The sequence below is a fragment of the Phoca vitulina genome, unplaced genomic scaffold (assembly GCF_004348235.1).
Source record: "Phoca vitulina isolate PV1807 unplaced genomic scaffold, GSC_HSeal_1.0 scaffold24, whole genome shotgun sequence".
Classification (NCBI taxonomy): Eukaryota; Metazoa; Chordata; class Mammalia; order Carnivora; family Phocidae; genus Phoca; species Phoca vitulina.
In genome coordinates this window covers 23482763-23509684 of record NW_022589727.1, presented here as the reverse complement: position 1 = coordinate 23509684, position 26922 = coordinate 23482763, and the positions used below count along the sequence as shown (strand labels likewise).

General features: G+C 38.0%; 1 protein-coding gene and 1 pseudogene across 2 annotated transcripts in view; one reads left to right on the top strand and one right to left on the bottom strand.

Annotated features, from left to right (window-relative positions):
• The first annotated feature begins 338 nt into the window (after positions 1 to 338).
• LOC116642749 lies at positions 339 to 13102 on the top strand (annotated as a pseudogene).
• A 3570-nt stretch (positions 13103 to 16672) lies between these two features.
• Positions 16673 to 26922, bottom strand: part of SMCHD1 (structural maintenance of chromosomes flexible hinge domain containing 1) — a 145009-nt gene continuing 134759 nt past the window's right edge. Inside the window, exon 42 of one of the 2 annotated variants that reach the window (XM_032421496.1) lies at positions 16673 to 18249. In XM_032421496.1, the coding sequence (XP_032277387.1) occupies positions 18225 to 18249 (25 nt within the window). In that variant the 3' untranslated portion in view covers positions 16673 to 18224. The remainder of the gene's footprint in view (positions 18250 to 26922) is intronic. The other variant, XM_032421492.1, reaches the window with a different exon arrangement.

Sequence of the window (26922 nt, the reverse complement as noted above, 5' to 3'; positions counted from 1 at the left end):
GCTCCCCGGAGAGCGTGAGGGACATCTTTATCAGTCCCTCGGAGGGACTCGACTCGGGTTTCCTCCTCTGGCAGGACGTCGCCATTCCCCCACATTAGGACTTTAGAGTTTAGCGGGAAATGAACGCGGGTCCTCTTCTCTGAACTCTGCCTAATGCATCCGTTTGTTGCCAAGTGAACGTGCAGGGCAGCGTGGGGGACAGCCCCACACTTCACAACAGCTACCGAAGCACAGCATCAGACTCTAATAAATGCTACACTACATTTTGAAAGATAATCTCACAGCCTCTGGTTCTGATGTCCTACTCTGAACTTTTTCTGTCAACATTAAAGGCCACAATGGTTGCATTTGCTCCTAACAGTTCAAACACTGCTAGGCGTTTGTCTTTTCACTTGCTTGCGTATTTTCTGCCTATTCTTGAGTTACACTAATCTCTACCAATTTCTTTTGGGGATCAAACAACTCCAACTTCCACCGAAGAATGTTACATAAAATCTCTACCAAAGTGTTGTATGCTGGGGGGTGTACTTGAATCAACCTTTTTTTTTTTTTTAAAAAAAGATTTTATTTATTTATTTGACAGAGAGAGACACAGCGAGAGAGGGAACACAAGCAGGGGGAGTGGGAGAGGGAGAAGCAGGCTTCCCGCCGAGGAGGGAGCCCGATGTGGGGCGCGATTCCAGGACCCTGGGATCATGACCTGAGCCGAAGGCAGCCGCTTAACCAACTGAGCCACTCAGGCGCCCTGAACCTGCTTTTTTTAATGAACACTAAAGTGAGATTATTTGCAGACTGCATAAACTACAGTATCTGTGAACGAACAGGTTGCTGTTGGCTGTGGATTGTTATATGGACAGTAAACATTTGCTATGTTCCCTAAATGAAGCCATTCGTCCATTTTATTTCTAATATGATTTGATGATGTTGTTGGACCTTTTGATTTGCAAATGGAAGAAAGGATATTCCCTAAGTAGAAACTTCACAAGAGCCAAGCAGAAAATTACACCATGTAAGGAAATAGTCTGTCCATGAACTTTCTTAATGGAAGATCATGCACATAATGGGCTGAAGTCATCCCAGCCTTAAGAAGAGCCCCCTGGCTAAAAAGTGGTCTTGTGTAACCCAATCTTGTTTTTGTGATTTCCTATCATCCCCATCCTAACACCATTTTTGTTCAGGAAGTGTCATAGGGAAGAAACAGAGCACAGAAATGAAGGAGAGTGACAGAAGGAAAAAAATGAAGGAAACACAAATGATGCATGTCTACACCCAGCAGCTAACCACAACGTGTCTTCAGTACAGGTAACTCTCAAACTTGAGAGTGAGTTGAACTGCTGAGGTCAAATCTGCTTTTTCCATTGAATTAAAGTTATAATAGGAAACTGTATTCTAGTTCAAGAGTTTGAGGACCAATGACCACACTATATTTAATCAGTTATAAATGGCACTTATCAGTAGATAAATTTTATTCTGAGCATCTGTTATAAGCTAAGCATTGTGTAAAAATACTGTGGATTCACAAGTGAGCCAAAACTGACCTGGCTCTGTGTTCATAGAGCTTCCAGGCATTCCTGTGCAGTAAAAGGTGGAAATTTTCTGATGTACAGTCAATGAAGTGAGACAATATTTGTCACGTGTGTTTCTCGAGACACATGCCCATGTGTACCTGGTGTGGGGCTGCTCTGAGAAAATGGGAGAAGACTTTTGGCTCTCAGAAAGACTTGAGGCCAAGATCCCAAGGGACCTTCTTCCCTTTCTCTTCTCTAGCTACAGGAAGGGACACATCAAACTTGGGAACCAGAAAGCCCTCTCCAGAAAGCAGAGGAAAGAATCCTGAGGATAGAGAGTTTAAGCACATTAGGAAACAGACTCATTAGGCAGGTCATGTGGCCCCAGCCATAAGGAATAATGGGGGAGTCATTGGCAAAATGCTATTAAGCATGAATTCTTTATAAGCTGCCAACTACTTTAAACAACCACTTGAAAACTGTCAGTTTCTTATCACAATCTGAAGGCATTTCTTCTGCTTTTAAAATCAAAGTGCCCCATAGTACCTTCCACTCTCAACTGTGTGACCAACTTAGCTAAAGCAAAAATGCAAAGTTAGACCTACTTCCTAAAACCTATTCCCTCACTGTTGGTCATGATAACAATGCTCATCAGGCTCTGTACTTGGGGGCACATCTGAAACAGTGAGCCTGCTGGGCCCCCAGAACCCCCAAACTCCCCTTCAGTTACCTGGTGGAGGAGAGTGGGTGACTATTACAGAGGCAGCAGGCGGGTACTTTTCCTCAGTCCTCACATTCAGTCATCAGCACATGACGCTTGATCAAGATGAACTGATTTGCATCTAGGATGTATGTGGTCAAGAGCCATAAGACTAGCCTGGGTGTCCCATCCTTCTCATTTCTTGTCTTTGCTTTCTAGAACTCAAAAAACATCCCCCCTGATGTCTAGGTATAATTTTAGGTGCCTTTACTGCTTCTCTGTGCTGCTTATCTAATGATGGGGGAAAAAAGTCCTTGAAGACTGGATATCTTGAATAAATTTTGATTTCAAAGCATTCCTAACATAATACACCCTACAAAAATGTCTTACACATTCATAAGTTAATGATAAGATGCCCTTCATTAAAAAGAAATGCAGCTTGGTAGGGAAAGAGAGACAGAAATATCTGAGAAAAATTAACTGCACCATCTAGCTTGGTCTGTTTTGGAATGCTATGGTTTGGTTGATACAATTTCACTCAGCTACATTTGATATAGGCATCGCATTAGGCACCTTCAGAATGAATTCAGTGAGTCCCTAGACTTCAAAATTTACAAACAGCTACTTTCCTGTCTTGTCAAAGACTTTGCTCAAATAGACGAAACAGAACGAAGAAAAATTGCTCTCTTCAATTTTTTCTTAATATACTTATTTGTGACTATCCCATTTGCTGTACATAGCTAAAGATTCAAAATCTCAGTATCTTCTGAACCCAAGACTGATCTTATTTATTAATTGATGGATTCAGTGACATTATTAAGGATTATGGCCATTATTTTAATCATCTTTTTTGAGAGATACCAGGAACAAATCTCCCTCTATTGATCAGTGGTGTGTGACTTAATATATTTTAAACTATCACACGAGAATGTCAAAACTGTGAAAAGTTAAAATCATGCCTGAAACCACACACGACAACAAATAGTGGTTAAGAGCTCATGCAATGGAGTTAACATACTATTCAAAATGGGGTACCCTCGCCTCTTAGCACAATGATCTCAGACGAGTTGGTAGGCCTCTCTATTCTCTATTTTCTGCTCTGAAAATGGGAATGCCTTGTGTGGCTCTTGGGAGGATTATTTGGGTTACCACATGTAAACCGCCTAGCACAGTGCCTGGCATATTGACAAGTGCCTGGCAAGTGGAGGATAAATATTCACAATTGTTACCGTTACCACATCAGCACTGCAACAAATCTGCAGTCAGGTTCAGGAGCTTTGTCATTCTTTTTCTGTGCCAACTGATTTGGGCATCTGACCATCTACTATAGTTCTTCTTTCTAAGTAAGAAATACACGAAGAAATGGCTGTCATGAAAGCACATGCATGACTCATTCTGAATGACTAAATGTGATAGTCAGGAATGGAATACTGGGCTTTTGACTTCCAGCCCAGTTTTCTTTTTTATTGCCCCCCAGGAGGAAACATATAGCTCAGTTTATTGTTCAGGAGATTCCAGTTTATTTTATTTTAGGACAATTCAATGAGATCTTTGGAAGGATCAATAACTCTACAAAAATAAACTCAGATCATCAGGCAACTCGACTGTGAACATCCTCTTTCTCAAAAAGATGAAATTAGTTTCTAATTCCATATTGCTTAATTTTTTTCAGATGTTTCTTAGTTCTAAGAATGCTTCCTATAGCCAAATAATATGTTTGAGAATTCTTTGCTGTTACACTTATGGTGTGGTTTTGAACACATTTTTTCTTCATAAGAAATAACTGACAAAAATAGGCTCTTAGAATTCGATTTGTTTCCAAGAGAGCTAGAATAGCTTAGGCAGTAGTGTCTTCAGATATGAGCCACATCGAACTATGTTGTAGCTCATCATCTATTTATGGAATAAGAGTTGATTATTCTGGAATCAACAAAATGTTTTAAATAGGCAGAATATGTTTGGTGATTATAAAATATATCATTAAATTTTAGCACAATCTTGGTCTATGCTCATTCAAATAGTATTCATGAGCAAATTCATTCTTTCTAGTATTTCAGGTTATACAGTTCTAAACAATGTTATAAGTATTTAAGTATGGTCGATTCTCATTATTTGATGTAGTGTGGTGTATAAAGTTGCTGCCAACACCGAATTAGCAAATACTGAACAATTGCTCCTAGGGGATGTACAAGGTTAGGTTCCTACAAGCCTCTGGTCACAATGTTTCTGTCAACCAGTCAGTACATAATCTTGTTTTATGTGTGTTTCTATTTAAAGATACCTTATTCAATACATATTACTGATTCTGTAACATTGAACTCATGGCCAACATCACTGTAGCTCATGCCTGAATAGAGCTTAACTAACACGTACTTTTTCCCATAAGGCACATGACAGCCGTGTTGTGCTCAGGAACACTAGCTAGCCCTTCAGCACTATGCTTGGGGGCCATTTTAAACAGCAAAATCACCAACAAAGAGCATAAAATGAAAAGAAAAAAGTGGCACTAAATTTACCATGAAAAGGACACTTATTTGCAGTATGAGAGGGAAAAAAAGAAGGCAGAGCACTGTCTTGCTGGATCTCAGCAGGAATGCACACGTCAGGTAAGGAAGTGTTTGCTTCTCTGCACAAGTCACAAATGACCATGAAAATGCAACAAGTATGGCTTTTGGATTTAAAAATAAATTTAGCAAGTAGGCCAGTTTACAAATACAGAATCTATGAATAATGAGGATGAATGTATTTCAACTTAAGTCCAGGAACAGTAAGAAAATGTTACATTTGGGAGGATAAGGGAAAGTTCTTAGAATTTTGTGGCCATCAAAAGATTTGTTTGGTCAGTAAGCATATTGGGGAACTTGTGCATATTCAACACTGTACCGGGCAATGTGGGAGCCAGAGAAAAACAGATTTAGTTCTTTCTCATCTTAATTGACTGAAATGATTTAACATAGCATTACATTCGGTAAATAGACTATAACATAGTAAAAACTGTGTAGCTAGGTGATGGTGAAGAAACAGAGCTGAGGCAATCAGAAGTATGGATTTAAGCTAAGTTTTATAGTTTTTGTTTTGCTTTAAATCAGCTATGATATCAAAAATGAATGTGACTGCTAGCGAGGAAGGGGCAATGAATGAGACCTTGTACCTGGTATGTTTCTAATGTGGCCAGCTGGTAGAGTAGCCAGACTAAGGTATGTGGTCTTAGATGTAGCCAGGGGGTAGGTGAGGCAGAGAGGCCAGGTAGGATTGAGGAGTACTCAACAGGAGGACGGAGAGCAGTAGAGGCTGGTGGAAAACAAAACAAAACAACTCTGGTTCTCTTTTTCCCTTATCTAACAATAGGTAGAATAACCAGATGTCCTGATTTGCTCCAGGCCAGTCCCAGGTTACTCCTGTTGTGGATCAGTTAACACTATTAATTACTTTTAGTGTCTCCTTTCATCTTCAAGAGTGCCTGGGTTTGGACAATAAATTATATGGTTACTCTAAGAGGCCTAAAATGAACTGAAAGCCACGCTATGTTTGTTTAACCTTCATAAAGGCTAAAACATTAGTAAATGTCAATGCAAATAATAAAATCAGAAAATGAGAAAGAACTGGTCTTCTGTAAGTCAAAACTTTACTTGGATCAAGTTCTTCGGTTATTACCTCATGCACATTTTGGTAACTTTTTGAAGTTTATATTATTAAAAAAAAAAAAAGTTGGTTAAGCACCAAAGACTTGGATCTTTGGTTGGTTGATGAAGGTGGCTATTTGCATGAGCTTTCCTTGGCTCTGTCTTCTTGCACTTAATCACTTAAACTCATTCTTGGGAGCTAAGTAAGAACACAGCACTGTGGGTGCTGCATTCTATTTAAGTGCTCTGGCTTGGTTCTAGCACGTTTAAATAGGGCAGAGCAGGGAAGGGTCTGTTCAAAAGCAGCTCTCTTTCTAGGCCCCATTGACATCTTTGAACATTCGTTGGTTAAAAAACCTAAAACAACATAAATAGTAAGCCATGGGCAGATAAAAGTTACTAATATCTTTTGACTAATGGAAAATACAGGTGAGACAAGAGTTTCATATTCAGAGAATGTTGGGGGGTCAAGCAGGGAAGTGCCTTAGTTTTCTAGTGTGCCCTTACATGTTTTCCCCTAGCTTTTAAAAATACAAAAACCAAAATATTTTATTCCCTGACTATTCTGAGGATATGCTTTCCAAAGGGCTGTTTGAGAGCAAAGTGGTGCCAGGATTCCTGGGAGAAATAGGAAGAATATTAGAAAAAAAAACTATCAGAACTCAGTTCCAATGTGTTTCAACCCAAAAAGAATCTTCCCTTTTAGTACTAGGGATTCCAGTTTCATGAAGGATTTTTAAAAATAAATATTTGTATGGGGGCGCCTGGGTGGCTCAGTCGGTTAAGTGTCTGCCTTCAGCTCAGGTCATGATCCCAGGGTCCTGGGATCGAGCCCCCACATCGGGATCCCTGCTCAGTAGGGAGCGTGCTTCTCCCTCTCCCACTGCCCCTCCCCCTGCTTATGCTCGTGCTCTGTCAAATAAATAAATAAAATCCTTAAAAATAAATAAATAAAAATAAATATTTGTAGATTATGGTTTTCTCCTGTGAATTTTATCAAAGTATAGCATTCTTTATTTTTTTAAAGATTTATTATTTATTTATTTATTTATTTGACAGAGAGAGAGTGAGAGAGCACAAGCAGGGGAAGCATTAGAGGGAGAGGGAGAAGCAGGCTCCCCACTGAGCAAGGAGCCCGATGTGGGGCTTGATCCCAGGACCCTGGGATCATGACCTGAGCTGAAGGCAGACACTTAACCGACCACCTAGGCGCCCCAAAGTATAGCATTCTTATAAAAAAGTGCCTAAGTCATAAGTGACTCAATGAATTTTCATGAAGTATACACAGCTATGTAACCAGCACCCAGATCATGAAACAAAACATGAGCAGCACCCCAGGCCCCTCATGGCTCCTTCCAATCATTAATCCTTCCCAAAAGTCACACTGATTTTGACTTCCAGCATCATCGATTAGTTTTGAATAGATGTTTGTTTAAAAAAAAATCTTTCTAATTCATCTTATATTTTATCCCTGTACTCGGCACGGTGTCTGACACACAGCACACTTTATTTCATAACATTTGTTGAATAAGTGAAAGAAAGCAGACGATGTCTGACTTTCATAAGAGTTGAACAAATTAACATACGTTTTATACATAGGGAGGAAAGTGGCATTAAATTTGGGAGAGAACTGGGATTTGGGGATGCTAACTTGAAAACAAGTTGAAAACTCAAACTTAGAACAGAAGCATACACTTCAGTTTTATCTCTGAACAAATGTAAATAAATAAATCTAAACCTCTGTAAAGTTTTCCTTGGGCCTTAACCAACTCTGTTCACATCATATCCACCGTAACTGGTGAGGCCAACCTCCAGAGACCTTGTTTCTCTTTCTCACTTGTAAATGGACCCATGTGAGAGAGGTCCTCCCTCCTGACCAGTGCAGCCAAGAAATGACTATTTTCGGTCCTTCTCCACCCCGTTCTGAGGCCCAGTCAGTCGGAGAACAAAATAAGAGTCACCCTCTCCCTGGGCCACAGCATGTGATCTCCAGCCAGATTGCTTCTTGCTCTGATGAATGAGGTAATAGGGGCCAAATGAGGTTTCAAACATATGTCACCTCAAAATTACAATTTTCCTTAACTGTACTTTGAAAAAGCTGGAATCAAGAACCCAACATTGCCAAATCCCTGCTTAGCCAAAAAGATCTGTCAACTGTAGAAATAACAAATAAGAGGAAAATCCATCTCAGGCTTTGAACTGCTTGCTGTTCCTAAATGATGCCCAGGGAAATACAAATAAATTATGTTCTCTGAAGGATGGATTCATTATGAATAATCTAATAATCTCTTTAGGTTGGAGTTTTAAACACTTCTTTAGGGTACTTCAAAAATCGTAAGGGAGCAAGTCTGGATAACAAAAACAACTTTTCTTTCTTTCTTTTTTTTTTTTTTAAAGAGGATGGTTTCCCTTCATTTCCCGCCTCCCTCTTGCCCAGAAATATGTTGTATTTTATCAGAGATGAGGCTTCAAAGAGCATAGTGAAAGCCCAAAGTGGAGAAACACACAAATCTGTTTCATCCACATTAAAACTAAGAATGTTAAATCCAGAAGCAAATCTAATTTGCCTGGGGAGAGCTGAGAAGGGAAAGTGGTTCTTTCTCCTTTTTACCTTTTCTAATTATGCTGATTGGAGGTCCTTCAACAAATACAATCTTTGCATAAACTGTTCCCTCTGTGTGGGATTTTCTCCATGTCTGGAGAACTTTAACTCCACGTGAAAGACCCTGGAGTCTTCACCTGTTCTTGAAGCTCTCCTGGGTTCCTCCAGGTCTTCTCACATGTTGGCAACATGTATCTGATAAAGAATGGATACAGGAACTTAACAAATCAACAATAACAAATTAACAAGAAAAAGACAATCCAACAGAAAAATGGACAAAAGACTAGAATCTGCACTTCACAAAAGACAAAACTCAAGTGGCCAATAAAAAAATATGCTCAACTTCATTAATATCATGGAAGTGCAAATTAATACCAAATATTTAAGATGGGTATTAAGGAGAGCACGTGTTGTAATGAGCACTGGGTGTTATATGCAAATAATGAATCATGGAACACTACATCAAAAACTAATGATGTAATGTATGGTGACTAACATAATAAAAAAATATATCTAAGATGTAGATACCATTACTTACTACAAGATTGACAAAAATTTTTAAATCTGACAACAATCACTATTTAGGGTGAATGCAGACAGAAACTCTCATATACTGCTGTTGGGAGAATAGACTGGAACAGCTGCTTTGGAAAACAGTTCTGCATTACTTTTTACATTTGAACAGTCCACATACCCTCAAACCCATCAATCACACCCCTAGATATAGAACATAGACAAGATCTTGTACATGTACACTGGGAGACTTATATTAAAATGTTCTAAGGAGTATTGTTTCTAACAGTCAGAAACAGGATGCAACTCAAATGTTCATTAAAGTAAAATGAATAAATTGTACGTATACAATATGGTATGATAGAATACCATACAGCAATGAACATGGATGAACTACTGATACGCACATCAATGTGGATGAATTTCACAAACATGTTAAGTGAAATAAGCAAGTTAGAGAAGGCTATTCCATTAAAGTATGATTTTTAAAATTTTTTTTCAATTTTTAATTTTTTTAATTGACATAAAATGTATAATTTGCTTCAGGGGTATAGGTCTGTGATTCATCAGTCTTACACAACACCCAGTGCTCACCACAACACATACCCTCCCCAGGGTCCATTACTTAGCCACCCCATCCCCCTACCCCCCTCCCCTCCAGTAACCCTCACTTTTTTCCTGAGATTAAGAGCCTCTTATGGTTTGTCTCCCTCTCTGGTTTTGTCTTGTTTCATTTTTTCCTCTTTTCCCCTATGATCCTCTGCCTTGTTTCTTAAATTCTGCATATCAGTGAGATCATATGACAATTGTCTTTCTCTAATTGGCTTATTTTGCTTAGCATAATACCCTCTAGTTCTTTGCAAATGGCAAGATTTCATTTTTTGATGGCTGTGTAATATTCCATTGTATATATATATACCACATCTTCTTTATCCATTCATCTGTTGATGGACATTTGGGCTCTTTCCATAGTTTGACTATTGCGGACATTGCTGTTATAAACATTGGGGTGCAGGTGCCCCATCGGATCACTACATTTGTATCTTTGGGGTAAATACCCAGTAGTGTAATTGCTGGGTCATAGGGTAGCTCTATTTTCAACTTTTTGAGGAACCTCCATCCTGTTTTCCAGAGTGGCTGCACCAGCTTGCATTCCCACCAACAGTGTAGGAGGGTTCTTTCTCTGCATCCTTGCCAACATCTGTCGTTTCCTGACTTGTTAATTTTAGCCATTCTGACTGGTGTGAAGTGGTATCTCATTGTGGTTTTGATTTGTATTTCCCGGATGCCGAGTGATGTTGAGCAATTTTCATGTGTCTGTTGGCCATCTGGATGTCTTCTTTGGAAGAATGTTCATGTCTTCTGCCCATTTCTTGATTGGATCATTTGTTCTTTGGGTGTTGAGTTTGATAAGTTCTTTATAGATTTTGGATACTAGCCCTTTATCTGATATGTTATTTGCAAATATCTTTTCCCATTCTATCAGTTGTGTTTTGGTTTTGTCGACTGTTTCCTTTGCTGTGCAGAAGCTTTTTATCTTGATGAAGTCCCAATAGTTCATTTTTGCCCTTGCTTCCCTTGCCTTTGGTGATGTATCTAGGAAGAAGTTGCTGTGACCAAGGTCAAAGAGGTTGCTGCTTGTGTTCTCCTCTGGGATTTTGATGGATTCCTGTCTCACATTTAGGTCTTTCATCCATTTTGAGTCTATTTTTGTGTGTGGTGTAAGGAAATGGTCCAGTTTCATTCTTCTGCATGTGGCTGTCCAATTTTCCCAATACCATTTGTTGAAGAGACTTTTTTCTTTCTTTCTTTTTTTTTTTTAAAGATTTTATTTATTTATTTGAGAGAGAGAATGAGATAGAGACAGAGAGAGCATGAGAGGGGGGAGCGTCAGAGGGAGAAGCAGACTTCCTGCTGAGCAGGGAGCCCGATGTGGGACTCGATCCCGGGACTCCAGGATCATGACCTGAGCTGAAGGCAGTCGCTTAACCAACTGAGCCACCCAGGCGCCCTGAAGAGACTTTTTTCCATTGGATATGCTTTCCACCTAGTTGACCATAGAGTTGAGGGTCCTTTTCTGGGTTCTCTATTCTGTTCCATTGATCCATGTGTCTGTTTTTGTGCCAGTACCATACTGTCTTTTTTTTTTTTTTTTTTTTTTAAAGATTTTTTATTTATTTATTTGACAGAGAGAGACACAGCGAGAGAGGGAACACAAGCAGGGGGAGTGGGAGAGGGAGAAGCAGGCTTCCCGCTGAGCAGGGAGCCCGATGTGGGGCTCGATCCCAGGACCCTGGGATCATGACCAGAGCCGAAGGCAGACGCTTAACCATCTGAGCCACCCAGGCGCCCCAGTACCATACTGTCTTGATGATGACAGCTTTGTAATAGAGCTTGAAGTCCGGAATTGTGATGCCACCAGCTTTGGTTTTCTTTTTCAACATTCCTTTGGCTAATTGGGGTCTTTCCTGGTTCCATACAAATTTTAGGGTTATTTGTTCCAGCTCTGTGAAAAAGTAAGTGGTATTTTGATAGGGATTGCATTGAATGTATAGATTGCTCTGGGTAGCACAGACGTTTTAACAATATTTGTTCTTCCAATCCATGAGTATGGAATGTTTTTCCATTTCTTTGTGTCTTCCTCAATTTCTTTCATGAGTGTTCTATAGTTTTCAGAGTACAGAAACTTTTCCTCTTTGGTAAGGTTTATTTCTAAGTATCCTATGGTTTTAGTTGCAATTGTAAATGGAATCGACTCCTTAATTTCTCTTTTTTCTGTCTCATTGTTAGTATATAGAAATGTGACTGATTTCAGTGTATTGATTTTATATCCTGCCACTTTGCTGAATTCCTCTGGGGGTGGAGTCTTTTGGGTTTTCCACATAGAGTATCATGTCATATGTGAAGAGTGAGAGTTTCACTTCTTTGCAGATTCGGATGCCTTTTCTTTTTGTTGTCTGATTGCTGAGGCTCAGACTTCTAGTACTATGTTGAACAACAGTGGTGAGAGTGGACATCCTGTCATGTTCCTGACCTTAGGGGAAAAGCTCTCAGTTTTTCCCCATTGAGAATGATATTCATTGTGGGATTTTCGTATATGGCTTTTATGATACTGAGGTATGTTCCTTCTATCCCTACACTGTGAAGAGTTTTAATCAAGAAAGGATGCTGTAGGGGTGCCTGGGTGGCTCAGTCGGTTAAGCATCCTTCTACCTCTCCTCCCTGCACATGCTATCTCTGTCTCGCTCAAATAAATAAATAAAATCTTAAAAAAAAAAGATGCTGTACTATGTCAAATGCTTTTTCTGCATCTATTGAGAGGATCATATGATTCTTGTCCTTTCTTTTATTAATGTAGTGTATCACATTGCTTGATTTGCGGATCTTGAACCATCCTTGCAGCCCAGGAATAAATCCCACTTGGTCATGGTGAATAATCTTTAATGGCTCCTACTGTCTGGATCCTATTGTCTGCTAAACATTCCTGAAAACCAGCTAGTACAACCTGTTGTTCTCCAGCAAAAGGGAAGCAAAGGCAGGAAGAAGCTCCACCTGTTTGAATACCTTCATGAATCTCTGTGTAATCCTGAGATGGCATTTTATATTCAGTGGGTAGATAAAACCAAAGGTGTCTGTTTGTATCAAAAAACAAAGGAAAGGGGACACCTGGCTGGATCAGTCAGAAGAGCATGTGACTCTTCACCTCAGGGTCATGAGTTTGAGCTTTATAGAGATTACTTAAAAAACAAAAACAAAACAAAGAAAAACTTGCCCAACTTTGGTGGAAAAGAAAAGACAACCAGAAGACCATGACTTACCAGATGATGGCTAGAGCACTGAGACATTATGGAAGAACTGGGGAAATCACCAAAATTTGGAGATAGCTAACTTACCAATTCACTGAGGCCATTATCCAAAGACTCCATCTTATTTCTTAGAAAAAGAGATCTTATACTCACAATATGTTCAACCTAAGCAAGGATATCTCAGCTTGAGGAAGTGGAATGCAAATCATAGTTGGACATATGCTGATTGCCATGAGCTAAGCCACCCTGATTGCTAAATATTCTCTTACATTTTATGATTTCCTGGCATCAGAAATCCTTGCAAATTTCAAGATTTTTCTCTTTAAGCAAATACTAAAAAGGAAAAGAGAATGAACTTCATTATTTCTTTTATTAAATAGCATATGATCTACAAAAAAAAGTGTTGGTATTACTCTTTTAAATGTTCGGCAGAATTTTGTGGTAAAGCCATTTGGGCCTTGGCTTTTGTGAGTTTTTTATTACTGATCCAATCTTGTCACTTGTATAAGTCTATTCAGTTGTCTATTTTTTCTTGAGTCAGTTCCAGTAGCTTGTATCTTTCTAGGAATTTATTTCATCTAAGTTATCTCATTTGTTCACATATAATTGTTCATTGTATTCCTTTATAATCCTTTTTATTTATGTAAGGTTAGTAGTAATGTCACTCTTTAATTTCTGATTCTACTATAAAGTTGGCCCTTGACCAATACAAATTTGAGCTGCGTGGGTCCACGTATATGCAAATTTTTTTCAGTATACTAACTACAGTACCATAAACATATTTTCTCTTATGACCTTAACATTCTCTCTTTTCTAGCTTACCTTATTGTAAGAATACAGTACGTAATTCGTAACACACAAAATGTGTCAATCAACGGGTATCAGTAAGGTTTCTGGTCAACAATAGGTGATTAAGTTTTTGGAGAGTCAAAGTTTTATGATTTTTGAAAGTGTGTGTGGGGGGGCAGGGTTTGGTGCTCCTAATCCCCACATTGTTCAAGAGTCAACTGTTGTCTCCATTCAGTATATTCTTTTTTTCTTGGTCAAAACTACATTTCTTGGTCAAAATTTTATCAATTTTGTTGATCTTTTCAAAAAACTTCTGGTTTCATTACCTTTTTTTCTTGTATTTCTAGTCTTTATTTCATTCTATTCACGTCCACCCTAACCTCTATTTTCTTCCTGCTTAAAGTTTAGTTTTCTCTTTAAGGTAAAAGATTAGGTTATTGAGATCTTTTCTCTTTATCATTTACAGCTCTAAGCACTGCTTTAGCTGCATCCCATAAATTCTGATATGTTGTGTTTTCACTCATCTCAAAATATTTCATAATTAAAAAAATTTTTTTGATCCATTGGTTACCTAGGAGTAGTCTTGTTTAATTTCCATATATTGTGAATTTCCCAGTTTTCCCTGTTATCTGTTTCAAATTTGATTGCATTGTGATCAGAGAACATATTTTTTGTCCTTTTAAATTTTTAAAGGTTTTATGCTCTAGTCTATGGTCATCATGAGAAATATTCTTGTGGGCTTGAGAAGAATATATATTGTTATTGGGTGCTATATTCTAGATGTCTGTTAAGTCTAGTTGGTTTATAGTGTCCATGTCTTCTATTGTGTTTGGTATAGTTGTTTTATCCATAATTGAAAACAGGGCATATGGTCTCCAACTATTATTGCTGAATTCTTTCTTCATTTGTCAGTTTGTGCTTCATGTATTTTGGTACTCTGTCATTAGATGCATGTATAACTGTTATATCTTCCTAATGGATTCACCCTTTTATCATTATAAAATGTCCCTCTTTATCTCTAAAAACATGTTTTAATTTTGTCTATTAGTATCACTCCAAATTTGCTGTGATTGCTGTTTGCATGATGTATCCTTTTCCATCTTTTTAATCTGTTTTTAATCTTGTGTCTTCTGTAAATAACATGTAAATGTTTTATTCAGCATGTTACTCATTAATTGGTAGCTATTATCTTCTGCCACAAGTTAGACACACTGGTTTGCAAAACAGCAGATGTAAGTATTTGCTAAATTAATGAATTTATAAATGTTGCAATAAAAATCATTCTGTATTTCAAACAACTAAGGCCAACTTTTTGGTTTTACATTTTGAATCATCTCAGGATTCATATTTATAAATATCTTATGAAATTCGCATTCCATTCTAAATTCTATATTATCGAATAATCTAAATTCTACTATATAAAATATTAGGCAATTAGCACCTGAATATTTAATACAAATGTAGCCAAAGCTCAATATATTACTTTTAAACAGATCTGATTGGTTTATTTTTTATTTTTATTTTTTTTAAAGATTTTATTTATTCATTTATTTGAGAGAGTGAGAGAGAGAGAGAGACAGCACATGAGAGGGGGGAGGGTCAGAGGGAGCAGCAGACTCCCTGCCGAGCAGGGAGCCCGATGCGGGACTCGATCCTGGGACTCCAGGATCATGACCTGAGCCGAAGGCAGTCGCTTAACCAACTGAGCCACCCAGGCGCCCCGATCTGATTGGTTTATGACTCTTTTGATTTTTCATTAGTATTTGACAAAAGGATCCATGATTGACTTGTCAGTTCTTCAAAGAAGTAATTCACTCTGCAAAACTACTGAAGAGAGGAAATACGTAACAAGTTTAACAAATCAAAAACATACTTCTGGTCTATAAAAGCACAGAAATAAATTTTTTCACCGCATTTGCTAACCGTTTATCACTAAATATATCACAGAACTCATATCTAAATGATATAAGAATACAAAGATTCCCCTGGTTTTTAAATATTGTCTTTAATTTCTAGCACAACATAAGTAATGGTCTCATTCTATATTGTTTTATTCCTATTTTAAAGTCTAAAACTGAATTCCAATTATATTTAAGTACACCAATGGACTATCAAGTAGTCAAGGTACACAATTCTTCTTAAAATAAAACTTACTAAAATAAAAATACAGAAAAATGAGATGCAATGTTCTATTTCTCTCAAGAATTAAAAAATAGAGTTAAGAGTAACTGTGGTGACAGGGACGCCTGGGTCGCTCAGTCAGTTAAGCGTCTGCCTTCGGCTCAGGTCATGATCCCAAGGTCCTGGGATCAAGTCCTGCAGTGGGGTTCCTTGCTCAGCAGGGAGACTGCATCTCCCTCTGCCTGCCACTCTCCCTGCTTGTGCCCACTCTCTCTCCCTCTGACAAAATTTTTTTTTTTTTTAAAGATTTTATTTATTTATTTGACAGAGAAAGAGACACAGCGAGAGAGGGAACACAAGTAGGGGGAGTGGGAGAGCGAGAAGCAGGCTTCCCGCAGAGCAGGGAGCCCGATGCGGGGCTCAATCCCAGAACCCTGGGATCATGACCTGAGCCGAAGGCAGACGCTTAATGACTGAGCCCCCCCCAGGCGCCCCCAAATAAATAAAATCTTAAAAAAAAAAAACTGTGGGGGAGAAACACAGGTGAGAAAGGTAAATGTATGCAAATGCTATTTGCAAAGATTTAAATACAGTACTTTACGGAGATATAATTACTAATATTTTCTATTGCACATTTGTTTATTGGAGCATGTCTAAAGAATCAGAATACTGGGAATCTATTTTATATTATCAGACATTATTTTATATTGAATTTAGGCTTCCTAACATAAAATATATTAAGAATGTCTGTCTATACTACGAATTGTTTGTTGCTGGGATAGGTGATTCTGTAACACCAATTTGATCACTCTCCAAAAGGGAATTAATTTCAAACAGTAAGATATCTTCACACTCAGGTTACTGATGAATCTGTAAATGAAATAATTGCTTGCACAAAGCCAGATTTGGAGAAACATCACTTTATATTTAAGGTAATATTTTAAGGCCAAATGTCCTACAATGAATTTTAATGTTGCTACCGATCTATTCCTAAATTTAAACCTATATGTGATAATGAAAAGTAGCAACCTCTTTTTGAGTCAAAAGAAATACTAGGTGTTCAACAGACTTGCAAAAAAATATCTTAAGTTAACATAATTTTACAAATATAATTACATAGTCATGAAGAGGAAGAGATGATCCCATGAAAATATTTAGCTGATATAACTGAAGATATTTTGACAGTATAAAAAAGACACAAATGCAACCTTTTTACTAACAAGTATTATTTGAAAATTACGTACTAAAAAATAACAATCTCACCCATTTCATAGTGCTTGTAAATAACTAAGTCATACAGTCAAAAGTATACACAATTTGGAAGATGGAACTCTTTTTTAGCACTATCATTTAACTAGTAAGAACTAGTATCATTTAAAAGGAATCCAATCTTTCCTTTAGCTTAATTATTGCCAATTTGTTTCCTTCTTCAACAAAACAGTTAAATGACTTCCAATTATAAAGATAGATCAATATTGTAATAGTTTTTACCAAGGTAATCTTTTATAGAGCTTTCAATGTTAAAAAGGAAAACACAATAGGGAAGAAACAATCCTCTTTATTAACCTCACTGTATATTCAGAAAGGATTAAAAAACACACATTTTCTGGGACACAAAACTGTACCAAAAGCATTTCCTTACAAAATAACTTCACAAACCAATAGTCCTGGACTTACACAAAGACATATATATTGACATACATTAGCTTGAATTAATACACAATTCGAACGTTTTTGCAGCAACTTTCTAGCAGACTATTACATTAATGTGGGAGTGTACGACTTCTTTAACTCTTTAAAAATAGTAATAAAAATTACAAAATAATGAAAATGTAGAATTAAGGCTGAGACTATATCATCTAGTATTAAAGTCAAACAATACTTATAAAAATTGGTGCTGCTGCTTTTTTTATATATATATACACAGGATAAATCTTTAGAAATTTAAAATGCTACTGCTGTCACAAATTCACTCATCAATTTAACATTTTCTCATGTATCTTAACATTTGAATTCCCAGATACCTGTGCTTTTTCTATTTTTATTCTGAATTCTTCATTAAGGGTGTCCTCACATATTTACAATTAAATATCTAACCTCTAGAACTTTCCTTAGACACAACAGACAAAACAGTTTTGTTAAATAAATTCACACAGAAGTAATAAAAAGGTTTGTTTTCAAGAAATAGTTCTAGCATATCCATGATAATCATACCGAAAAATAGTACATACGCTTTTCTTCAGGATTAATAAATGCCATGTGCCAGTTTTACAGTCACTGCCATATTTGCACATTTTCCTCTGACACATTTGCAAGATAATGACAACCAAAGGGCATGATGACTGGAATAATTCCAGTAAATCCACAATGTCCAGTGAGATTCATAAAATTGAATGGCTGTTTTCAGTCCCATCTGGATTGACATGGAAATGCATGCCCAGATAGTTGTATCGTCCCCAGAAATACCAGTCTGGTAAGTCACCCTCTTGGTCTTCTGAAACAGAGCTGCAGAAGGCAGGGCATTCTTCATGAGACCAATGGCCCCCTCTTCTCAGTAATTGTTCACACATCTGATTTGGTTATAATCCTGGCCAATGTGGAAAAAATAAATTTTTATGTACCACAGTTTTCCTAAACTCCCTCAGCAGACCTAGATGGTTAAATATCCAATGGAACTATGTTCCATTAATTATGATAATTCTTGGTATAAACATTTAACTAAATCCTTGTATATAATTACTTGTCACATGCATGCCAAAAAAAAAAAAAAGAGAGAGAGAGAGAGAGAGAGAAATCCTCAAAATAAAAGCAGTACTTAACATATAAAGATTAAGCAATTTGTACCACAGTTCTTTGGAATGGTATATCTCAGACCCCCAAACTGAAGATTTTCATTTTTCTTTTCCCCTCTCCTTAAATGAAATCACTATTTTAAAATAAACAAGAATTATAATGCTTATTTCAGAAAAGTCACAAAATAAAGACAAGCAAAAGGAAAAACATTTAAAAATACCCATAATTCCATTCATATAGAGATGAACACAGTGAACATGAGATCATGACCTGAGCTGAAATCAAGAGTTGGATGCTTAACGGACTGAGCCACCCAGGGACCCCAAGACACTTTTGTTTCAGATGCTCTACAGTTTTTGCGATTGTGCCAGAATTATTAGTTCAAGATCTATGGAGAACTGGCAGAGATTAGGAATGAGAATTACCAATTAAACAGTAATTTATGGGGTGCCTGGGTGGCTAAATCGGTTAAGTGACTACCTTCAGCTCAGGTCATGATCAACAGGGAGCCTGCTTTTCCCTCTCCCTCTGCCCCTGCCCCCTGCTTGTGCTTGCTCTTTCTAACTCAAATAAATAAATATAATCTTAAAAAAAAAAAAAAAAAACCACCTGTAATTTAAATTTTAGCGGCACCTTGGTGGTTCAGTTGGTTAAACCACTGACTCTTGGTTTCTGCTCAGGTTATGATCTCAGGGTTGTGAGATCGAGCCCCACCTCTGGCTCAGCATGGGGTCTGCTTGAGATTCTCTCCCTCTCCCCCTGCCCCTCCCCTGCTTGCACTCTAAAATAAATAAAAATAAATCTTAAAAACATATTTTTAAGGGGCACCTGGGTGGCTCAGTCGTTAAGCGTCTGCCTTCGGCTCAGGTCAGGATCCCAGGGTCCTGGGATCGAGCCCCACATCGGGCTCTCTGCTCAGCGGGAAGCCTGCTTCTCCCTCTCCCACTGCCCCTGCTTGTGTTCCCTCTCTCTCTGTGTCTCTCTCTGTCAAGTAAATAAAATCTTTAAAAAAAAAACAAAAAACAAAACCATATTTTTAAATGGAAATTTAAACTGATTTTAAATCTTCCAAAGATAAACTGGATGCAAGGGGGAGAAAGCCATATACCAGATAGAATATACCTAATTTTCAATCTAAAACTTCTCTTTTTAAACATTATTTATTTGAGAGAGAGAGCACGAGTGGAGCGAGGGGCAGAGGGAGAGAATCCTCAAGCAGACTGCTCGCTGAGTGTGGAGCCCAATGCAGGGTTTGATCCCACGACCCATAAGATCATGACTTGAGAAGCCAAGAGTTGGCTGCTTAATCAACTGAGCCACCCAGGCACCCCCAACCTAAAACTTTGCTATCACAAAGCTAAACAAAAATAGTTAACTTTTTGTGTTTATTTTCTATGTGTCAAATCTGGGTAGGCAACATGGTTCTGTTTTGCTCTCTGGAAACATTTATGTTCCTCCCCCTTTCCTTGATATTCTAAAATTTTACTATGAAATATGTTTTGGTACATCTTTTGTTAGTCATTGTGCTGGGCCTTCAGTGGACCCTTTTATTTATCCCTAGGAAATTCTCTTCAACGTATTTTTCTTCTCCATTTTCTACTTTCTAGGATTCGTAACAGAATTGGTTCTCTAGGTCTCCTTCTTTGTTTTCATGTATTTTTTCTATTTTTCTGGGAAGTTTGACTTTAGTCTTTGAAATTTTTATTTCAGCCACAGTATTTGTAATCTGTTATCTTATCCTGGCTGTATCTTTCTCCTAATAATATACTGAGTTTTGTGAATAGAATTCCTGAAAATCTAATTAGGAATTTAAAAATTTTTTAAAGTTCAGTTGAATCATCTTCCAGGGTTGGTTTTACTATTTATCTTGGACTTTCTCTCACATATTGCTAACTCCCCTTGTATGCATGATGATTCTTAGTTGTACAATTACATTTAAGAGAAAGAATTATGCTTCTGGCCTAGATTTCTTCTTTTACAAAAACCAGAACTATTTTCCCATCAAGTCCCTCTGAGTAGAAATTTTAGGTGGGACAGGGCAGAGCAGGGTCCATGGGCCAGCAGGCTCCGCTTTACAGTACATGGTGGGAGAGCCGACTGTCAGGCTGCTAGCTCCCCGGGTGCCAGCATGAGATAAGCCTCGAGGGCGCCATCAACTACACCTGAAGCCAATATGCCAAGTTAATTAATTACCATTGTTACCTAACTTTGTGGTGGCATCTTTAATGCTCGGGAACAAGGAAATAAAGCTTTCAGAGTTTTGGGTTGAAAATCTGGCATATTCTAGGCTGTGGTTTCCTCTCCTTTTCCATTTTGCTCCCATCCTCTCTCTTTTGTTCCTGAGTCCACAGCCTCCCTGGGTCCCATCAGGCAGACTGTCTCCCATTGTCTCTAGACTATTTCCCAGTCCTTCCTCCTTTGGTATACTCTAGTCTTGTTTCTATCACGTTATCCCCAGAAAACTTCAATCAAATGTGAAGGCAGGGGGCACCTATGTGGCTCAGTCAGTTAAAAGTCCAACTCTTGGATTTGGCTCAGGTCACGATCTCAGGGTTGTGAGATCGAGCCCAAAGTTGGGCTCCACGCACAGTGCAGAGTCTGCTTGGGATTCTCTCCCTCTCTCCTCTCATGTGCTCTAATAAATAAATAAAACCTTAAAAAAAAAAAAAAAAGGTGAAGGCAGAATGAAGGCACTGTCAGATACACAAGAGCTCCAAGTTTCTTTGTACACACTTTTTCTAAGAAAGTTATAGGAGAGAAACATAAGGAATCCAAGGAACAGTGGATTCAACCCAAGAGTAGCCAAAGAAGATCCATGAGACCTATGTATAGTTACTGGTCACTGTAGTAGGAGGAAGAGTATGTGATCAAGGTAAACAGTGAAATGGGGTGCCTGGGCAGCTCAGTCTGTTGAGCATCAACTCTTGATTTTGGCTCAGGGTTTTAAGATTGAGCCCCGTGTTGGGCTCTGTGCTCAGTGCAGAGTCTGCTTCAGATATTCTTTCTCTCCCTCTCTTTCCCCTCTACCCCTCCTCCCACTCATGCTTGCTCTCTCAAATAAATAAATTCTTTAAAAAAGAAAAAAAGGTAAACAATGAAAGAAAAAAAAGGAAATTAGAAAGTGCAGAAAAATTAACAACATCCAAGAAATAGTCTAAGTAGGGACTGGGTTAAAATTTAACCTGTTTTAAAAAACTGATACAGTATACAAGACTTATTTGATCCGACATTTGGAATACTAATTGGTGGCCTAGAACCTTACAGAGGAGTCAATGTAATCCTAGCACACAACTTTGCCTAGTACTAAATATTTACATAGCCAAAATAATATATGTGTGGTTTATAGCTTTCTACCTTTGAAAAAAGCATGGAGGACTTGCTTGTGGTTGTAGGATAGACTATAACTAAATAATATCACGATAGAGGGGAAGTTCTAAAACATTTTCAAACAATTCAGTCCAAAAGTCATTAGGTGCGTCAGGCAATATGGACGTCCACACCAAGGGGTCGGCTGAACCGTACTGTCTTAAAGCTGATAAGACGGGCAGAGTGTGTAAAAAACAGGGAGGCAACAGTAGAGTAACTGAAACTAAATAGTTAAAGCAAAGGTTGCTTCTGGGGAACGGGATGGGTGAGGATGCACTGGATATAAGATTTCGTTATCATAAGCTCTCTTTCATACCTGTGCTCTCCAATTTGGGTTAAGCATTAGCCAGGTATAGCTCCAGAGCACTTGCCATGTAACTAGTTCTCAGAGATTTGCTGTCTTCTGAATTTCTAAGACTTTGTATGAAAAGAGAATTTAAAGAATCTCAAGAAATGTTTTACACTGTTTACATGCTGCAATGATATTTTATGTACTGTCAGATACACTGTTCAAAAAAATCAATTATTAAAATAAATCTGTTTCTTTTTTTTCTTTCTTTTTAATCTAGCTCCCAGAAAACTTTTTTTATTTTTTTATTTTTTAAAGATTTTATTTATTTGTCAGAGAGAGAGAGAGCACAAGCAGGGGGAGTGGCAGGCAGAGCAGGTAGAGGGAGAAGCAGGCTTCCCGCTGAGCAGGGAGCCCCATGCAGGACTCAATCCCAGGACCCTGGGATCATGACCTGAGCTGAAGGCAGAAGCTTAACTGACTGAGCCACCCAGGCGTCCCCTCCCAGAAAACTTTAAATTACACATGTGGCTCACATTACAGTACAACACTAAATCTTATAAACCACTTGATTTATTTACATGTATGACTTCAATGAAAAGATACTACCACTACTAACAACAAAATGATAACCTAAAAAATCAACTCTAGCCCATACCACCTCTGAATTGCTACAAAATCTTAACAAGGTTCAAACCAGTGACATGTGTAGCTGTACTGTAGTGACGGCAAGGTTTGGGGCTAATTCAGTGCTGAGGCTACAGTGCAGCTCCAAGAATATGTTAAAACTTTAGTCTGGAACTGCTTGGCAGGAATTTCCTCCCTGGTCTCTTAGAAAACTGGAAATATGGGGTGCCTGATACTTAATATTGTACCTAAGTCGGAAAAGCATGTGACGCTTGATCTTGGGGTCATGAGTTTGAGCAAGTAAATAAATAAACTGCAAAAAAAACTATAGTAAACCCACATGAAAATAAAAGGAATAATATAATGAATTCCTATTTCAAGCTGCAGTAATTTTATATTTTGCCCAATCTTGTTTTGATATCCTGTCACTTTTCTACCTCTCTAGCAGTATTTCAGAGTATACCCCAGACATCATGTTATTTAACCAATACCTCAGTACACATTTCTAAGGATATATTTATTTTAACGTAAATACTATGATGTTGTTATACACAAAATAATTCCTTAATATAACTAAAATTTCTCCGATTTTTTTCGAAGTTGTCATCTTAAAGATTCAAATGTGAATCCAGACAAGGACTTCACATTGCATTTGATTCTTATACCTTTCAATCACTTTTATTCTACATCAAACAGTTCATTCTTCTTTCTATCCTTCTTTTATGGCACCAATTTATTAACAAAATCAGTCATTTGCCCTGTACTATGTCCCATTCTTGACATTCTGGATTTGGCTGATATTTCCTGGTGATATCATTTCCCCTATAAACTTCCCTTTATTTCCTGTACACTTGTAGTTAAATCAAACTGTTTTCAATTTGTGAGAGATTTAACCTCTTATGTCTTTTTTTTTTTTTTTTAAAGATTTTATTTTATTTATTTATTCATGAGAGACAGAGAGAGAGAGAGAGAGGCAGAGGGAGAAGCAGACTCCCCGCTGAGCAGGGAGCCCGATGCGGGACTCGATCCCAGGACCCTGGGATCATGACCTGAGCCGAAGGCAGATGCTTAACCATCTGAGCCACCCAGGCGCCCAGATTTAACCTCTTATGTCTTATAGTATCTATTCTTTGCAATGAATTAACCTCCGCCCAAGCATCGAGGAGGTTACCATTTACATACCATAGGGAAAATAGTTTTCTGGAGTGCTTACTTCTTCCACAGAACCTCAGTTGGGAAACACCTAGAAGCTTCATTAGATTCAGGTTACTTCCTACTCAGTCACATAATAGCAAATGTCCTGCTTTTAGTGTTGCTAAGATCAGTCAGTGGATTCAGGTATATCAATCTGATCTTTCCATTATTTAGTTTCCCCAACAACTTTTTACCTAATCATTTGAGTATCTATTATTATTGCCTAGATCTGTTAATTTTATTAGGGGTGGCAAAATCATGTTGCAATTTTATCATGCCTCTTTGTTCTTTATATAAAGAAATTTTTTAAAAGATTTTATTTATGTGACAGACAAGTAGGGGGGGTGGCAGGCAGAGAGAGAGAGGGAGAAGCAGGCTCCCTGCTGAGCAAGGAGCCTGCTTGTCCCTCTGCCTGCCACTTCTCCCTTCTTGTGCACTCTCTGACAAATGAATAAATAAAATCTTAATTAAAAAAAAAAAAGAACTTTCTTCAAGGAAGAATAAGATAAAAACAGCGACAGGGAGGCAAACCATAAGAGACTCTTAACCACAGGGAACAGGGGTGCCTGAGTGGCTCTGTCAGTTAAGCGGCTGCCTTCGGCTCAGGTCATGATCCCAGGGTCCTGGGGTTGAGTCCCACATCAGGCTCCTTGCTCAGAAGGAGTCTGCTTCTCCTTCTCCCTCTGTGCTCGCTCTTGTAAATAAATAAAATCTTAAAAACTAAAACTACAGGGAACAACATGAGGTTGCTGGAAAGGAGGTGGGTGGGGGGATGGGGTAATTGGGTGATTGGCATTAAAGAGGGCACTTGATGTAGTAAGTACTGGGTGTTATATGCAACTGATGAATCACTACATACTAACTTTTCGCCACATGCACAAAAAAAGAACTTTCTTCAATTATCTGGTTACCCTGAAAAACATTAAGTAAGAACACATCTTTAAAAAAAAAAAAAAAAAGAAAGAAAGGGGGTGCTTGGCTGGTGCAGTTACGGGCCTGACTCCTGGTTTCAGGTCAGGTCATGATCTCAGGGTGTTGAGACTGAGCCCTCCATCAGGCTCCCCGCTAGTGCGGAGTCTACTTAAGACTGTTTCTCTCCTTCTTCCTACCCCCCCTCACTCCGATGTACTCCCTCTAAAATAATACATCTTAAAAAAAAAAAAAAGAACATGTCTTTACTATATGGATATATCAATTTTTATAATGAGTTGGTGCTCTAGCAATTGCCAATGATCATCAGTGAGGATTCTTCTGCATCATTTTGAACTCATGATTTGTAAAAATTATAGGTGTTTAAATCCATTGCAAATATTCTTTCTGATGCTGTACTGCCCCACACACTTCAGTGGTCAGCTTAATAGTTTCTATACATTGTGTACTCATAATAAATACACATCATTCATATAACCACGTGTGGAAATACCTCTTCCATGTTGATGACTACTGTATTCTTATAATCTCATTATCATTTCAGTAGCTCTCCTCCTTAATTTACTTTAAAGGCAGCTATTCCAAGACACTCCCCCCCAACTTGCACACAATATTAGGTACTCAAGAGATATCAATGAGATGAAGAATTTTACCTCACAATTTTGTGCAACACAGATTTCTCTTTTGGGAGTGCAGATAATCTGGCTTCTGCCCACCTCTCCAAACACTCTTGCTTCTCCCCCCTCCCATGCCTCAGCCACAAAAGCATCTTTTCTGTTCCTCAAACATGCCATACTTGCTTCTTTCTCAGAACTTTCATATCTATTTTTTTCCCTCTGACTGAAACCAATCCCTATTTGGCTGGTAGCTTCTCATCCTTCAGTTCTCTGCTAAAATGAATCTTTCCTGACAACCAATATAGTTTCCCCACCATTTTATATCATTTCATCCTTTTTTCTTTCATAGAACTTAACATTATTTTGTACATAGGAAAATGCTTACTTTTTCGAATTGTCCTTCTGCACAGGATTATAGAGATCCATGGGGGAGCAAGAACCATGCTACTTTTACTCACCCAGCAACGTATAACCCAAAATGAGCATTCAAGTAATTATTGAATAAATGTAGAATATGTAGATGGATAGGGCATGGAATACCAATTCCAAACACCACAGTCTCAAAGAAACTCCCCTAAGGTCAATAGGAGACACTTTTTCAGGCAGAGTTCATATTTAAACCTTTTGAAATAATGTACAAGAAACCCCAGTACCACAGTATCTTCCTACAGGATGGACTTACTTACATCTAATCTAAAAAGGACAGTTTTTTTTTTTTTAAAGATTTTATCTGAGATAGAGAGAGAGAGAGAGAGAGAGCATGAGACGGGGGACGGTCAGAGGGAGAAGCAGACTCCCCGCTGAGCGGGGAGCCTGATGCAAGGTTTGATCCCAGGAATCCTGGGACTCCAGGATCATGACCTGAGCCGAAGGCAGATGCTTAACCGACTGAGCACCCAGGCACCCCAAAAGGACAGTTTTCTTACCATTGAGTTAGGCTGCAGATAACTTTGCTGGGATTTTAGTGTGCTATGTAAATGGTATCTGATTTTCCAAACCAACTATTATAAGCGATTTTTAAATAAATAACATACAAATGGTTTTGTATATTCTAATTTAGCAAGCTGCTGATCTTATGAAGCAGAATGTAGTGTATTTGCAAGGTAAGCCAAACAACAGAAAAGCAATTTCAATCTTAACACTGATCTTAAACAAAACATAAATGATAAACATTTCCAAATAATTAGCAAAAATAATTCAGAAAACTGGAATATCCTAGGAGAATATAATTATGTTTTATCTTCATTATTCATCACTTAGTTTTTTCAAACAAAATAAAATAAAACAAAACCCCTAATTCTGGCTCAAGGGGGAAATCAGAAATAAATTCATGCTGGCTTTTATTTTTATTTTTTTAAGAAGTTTATTATTATTATTTTTTAGAGAAACAAAGAGAGGCAGTGTGAATGGGGAGGGGCAGAGGGAGAAGAGAGAGAATCCCAAA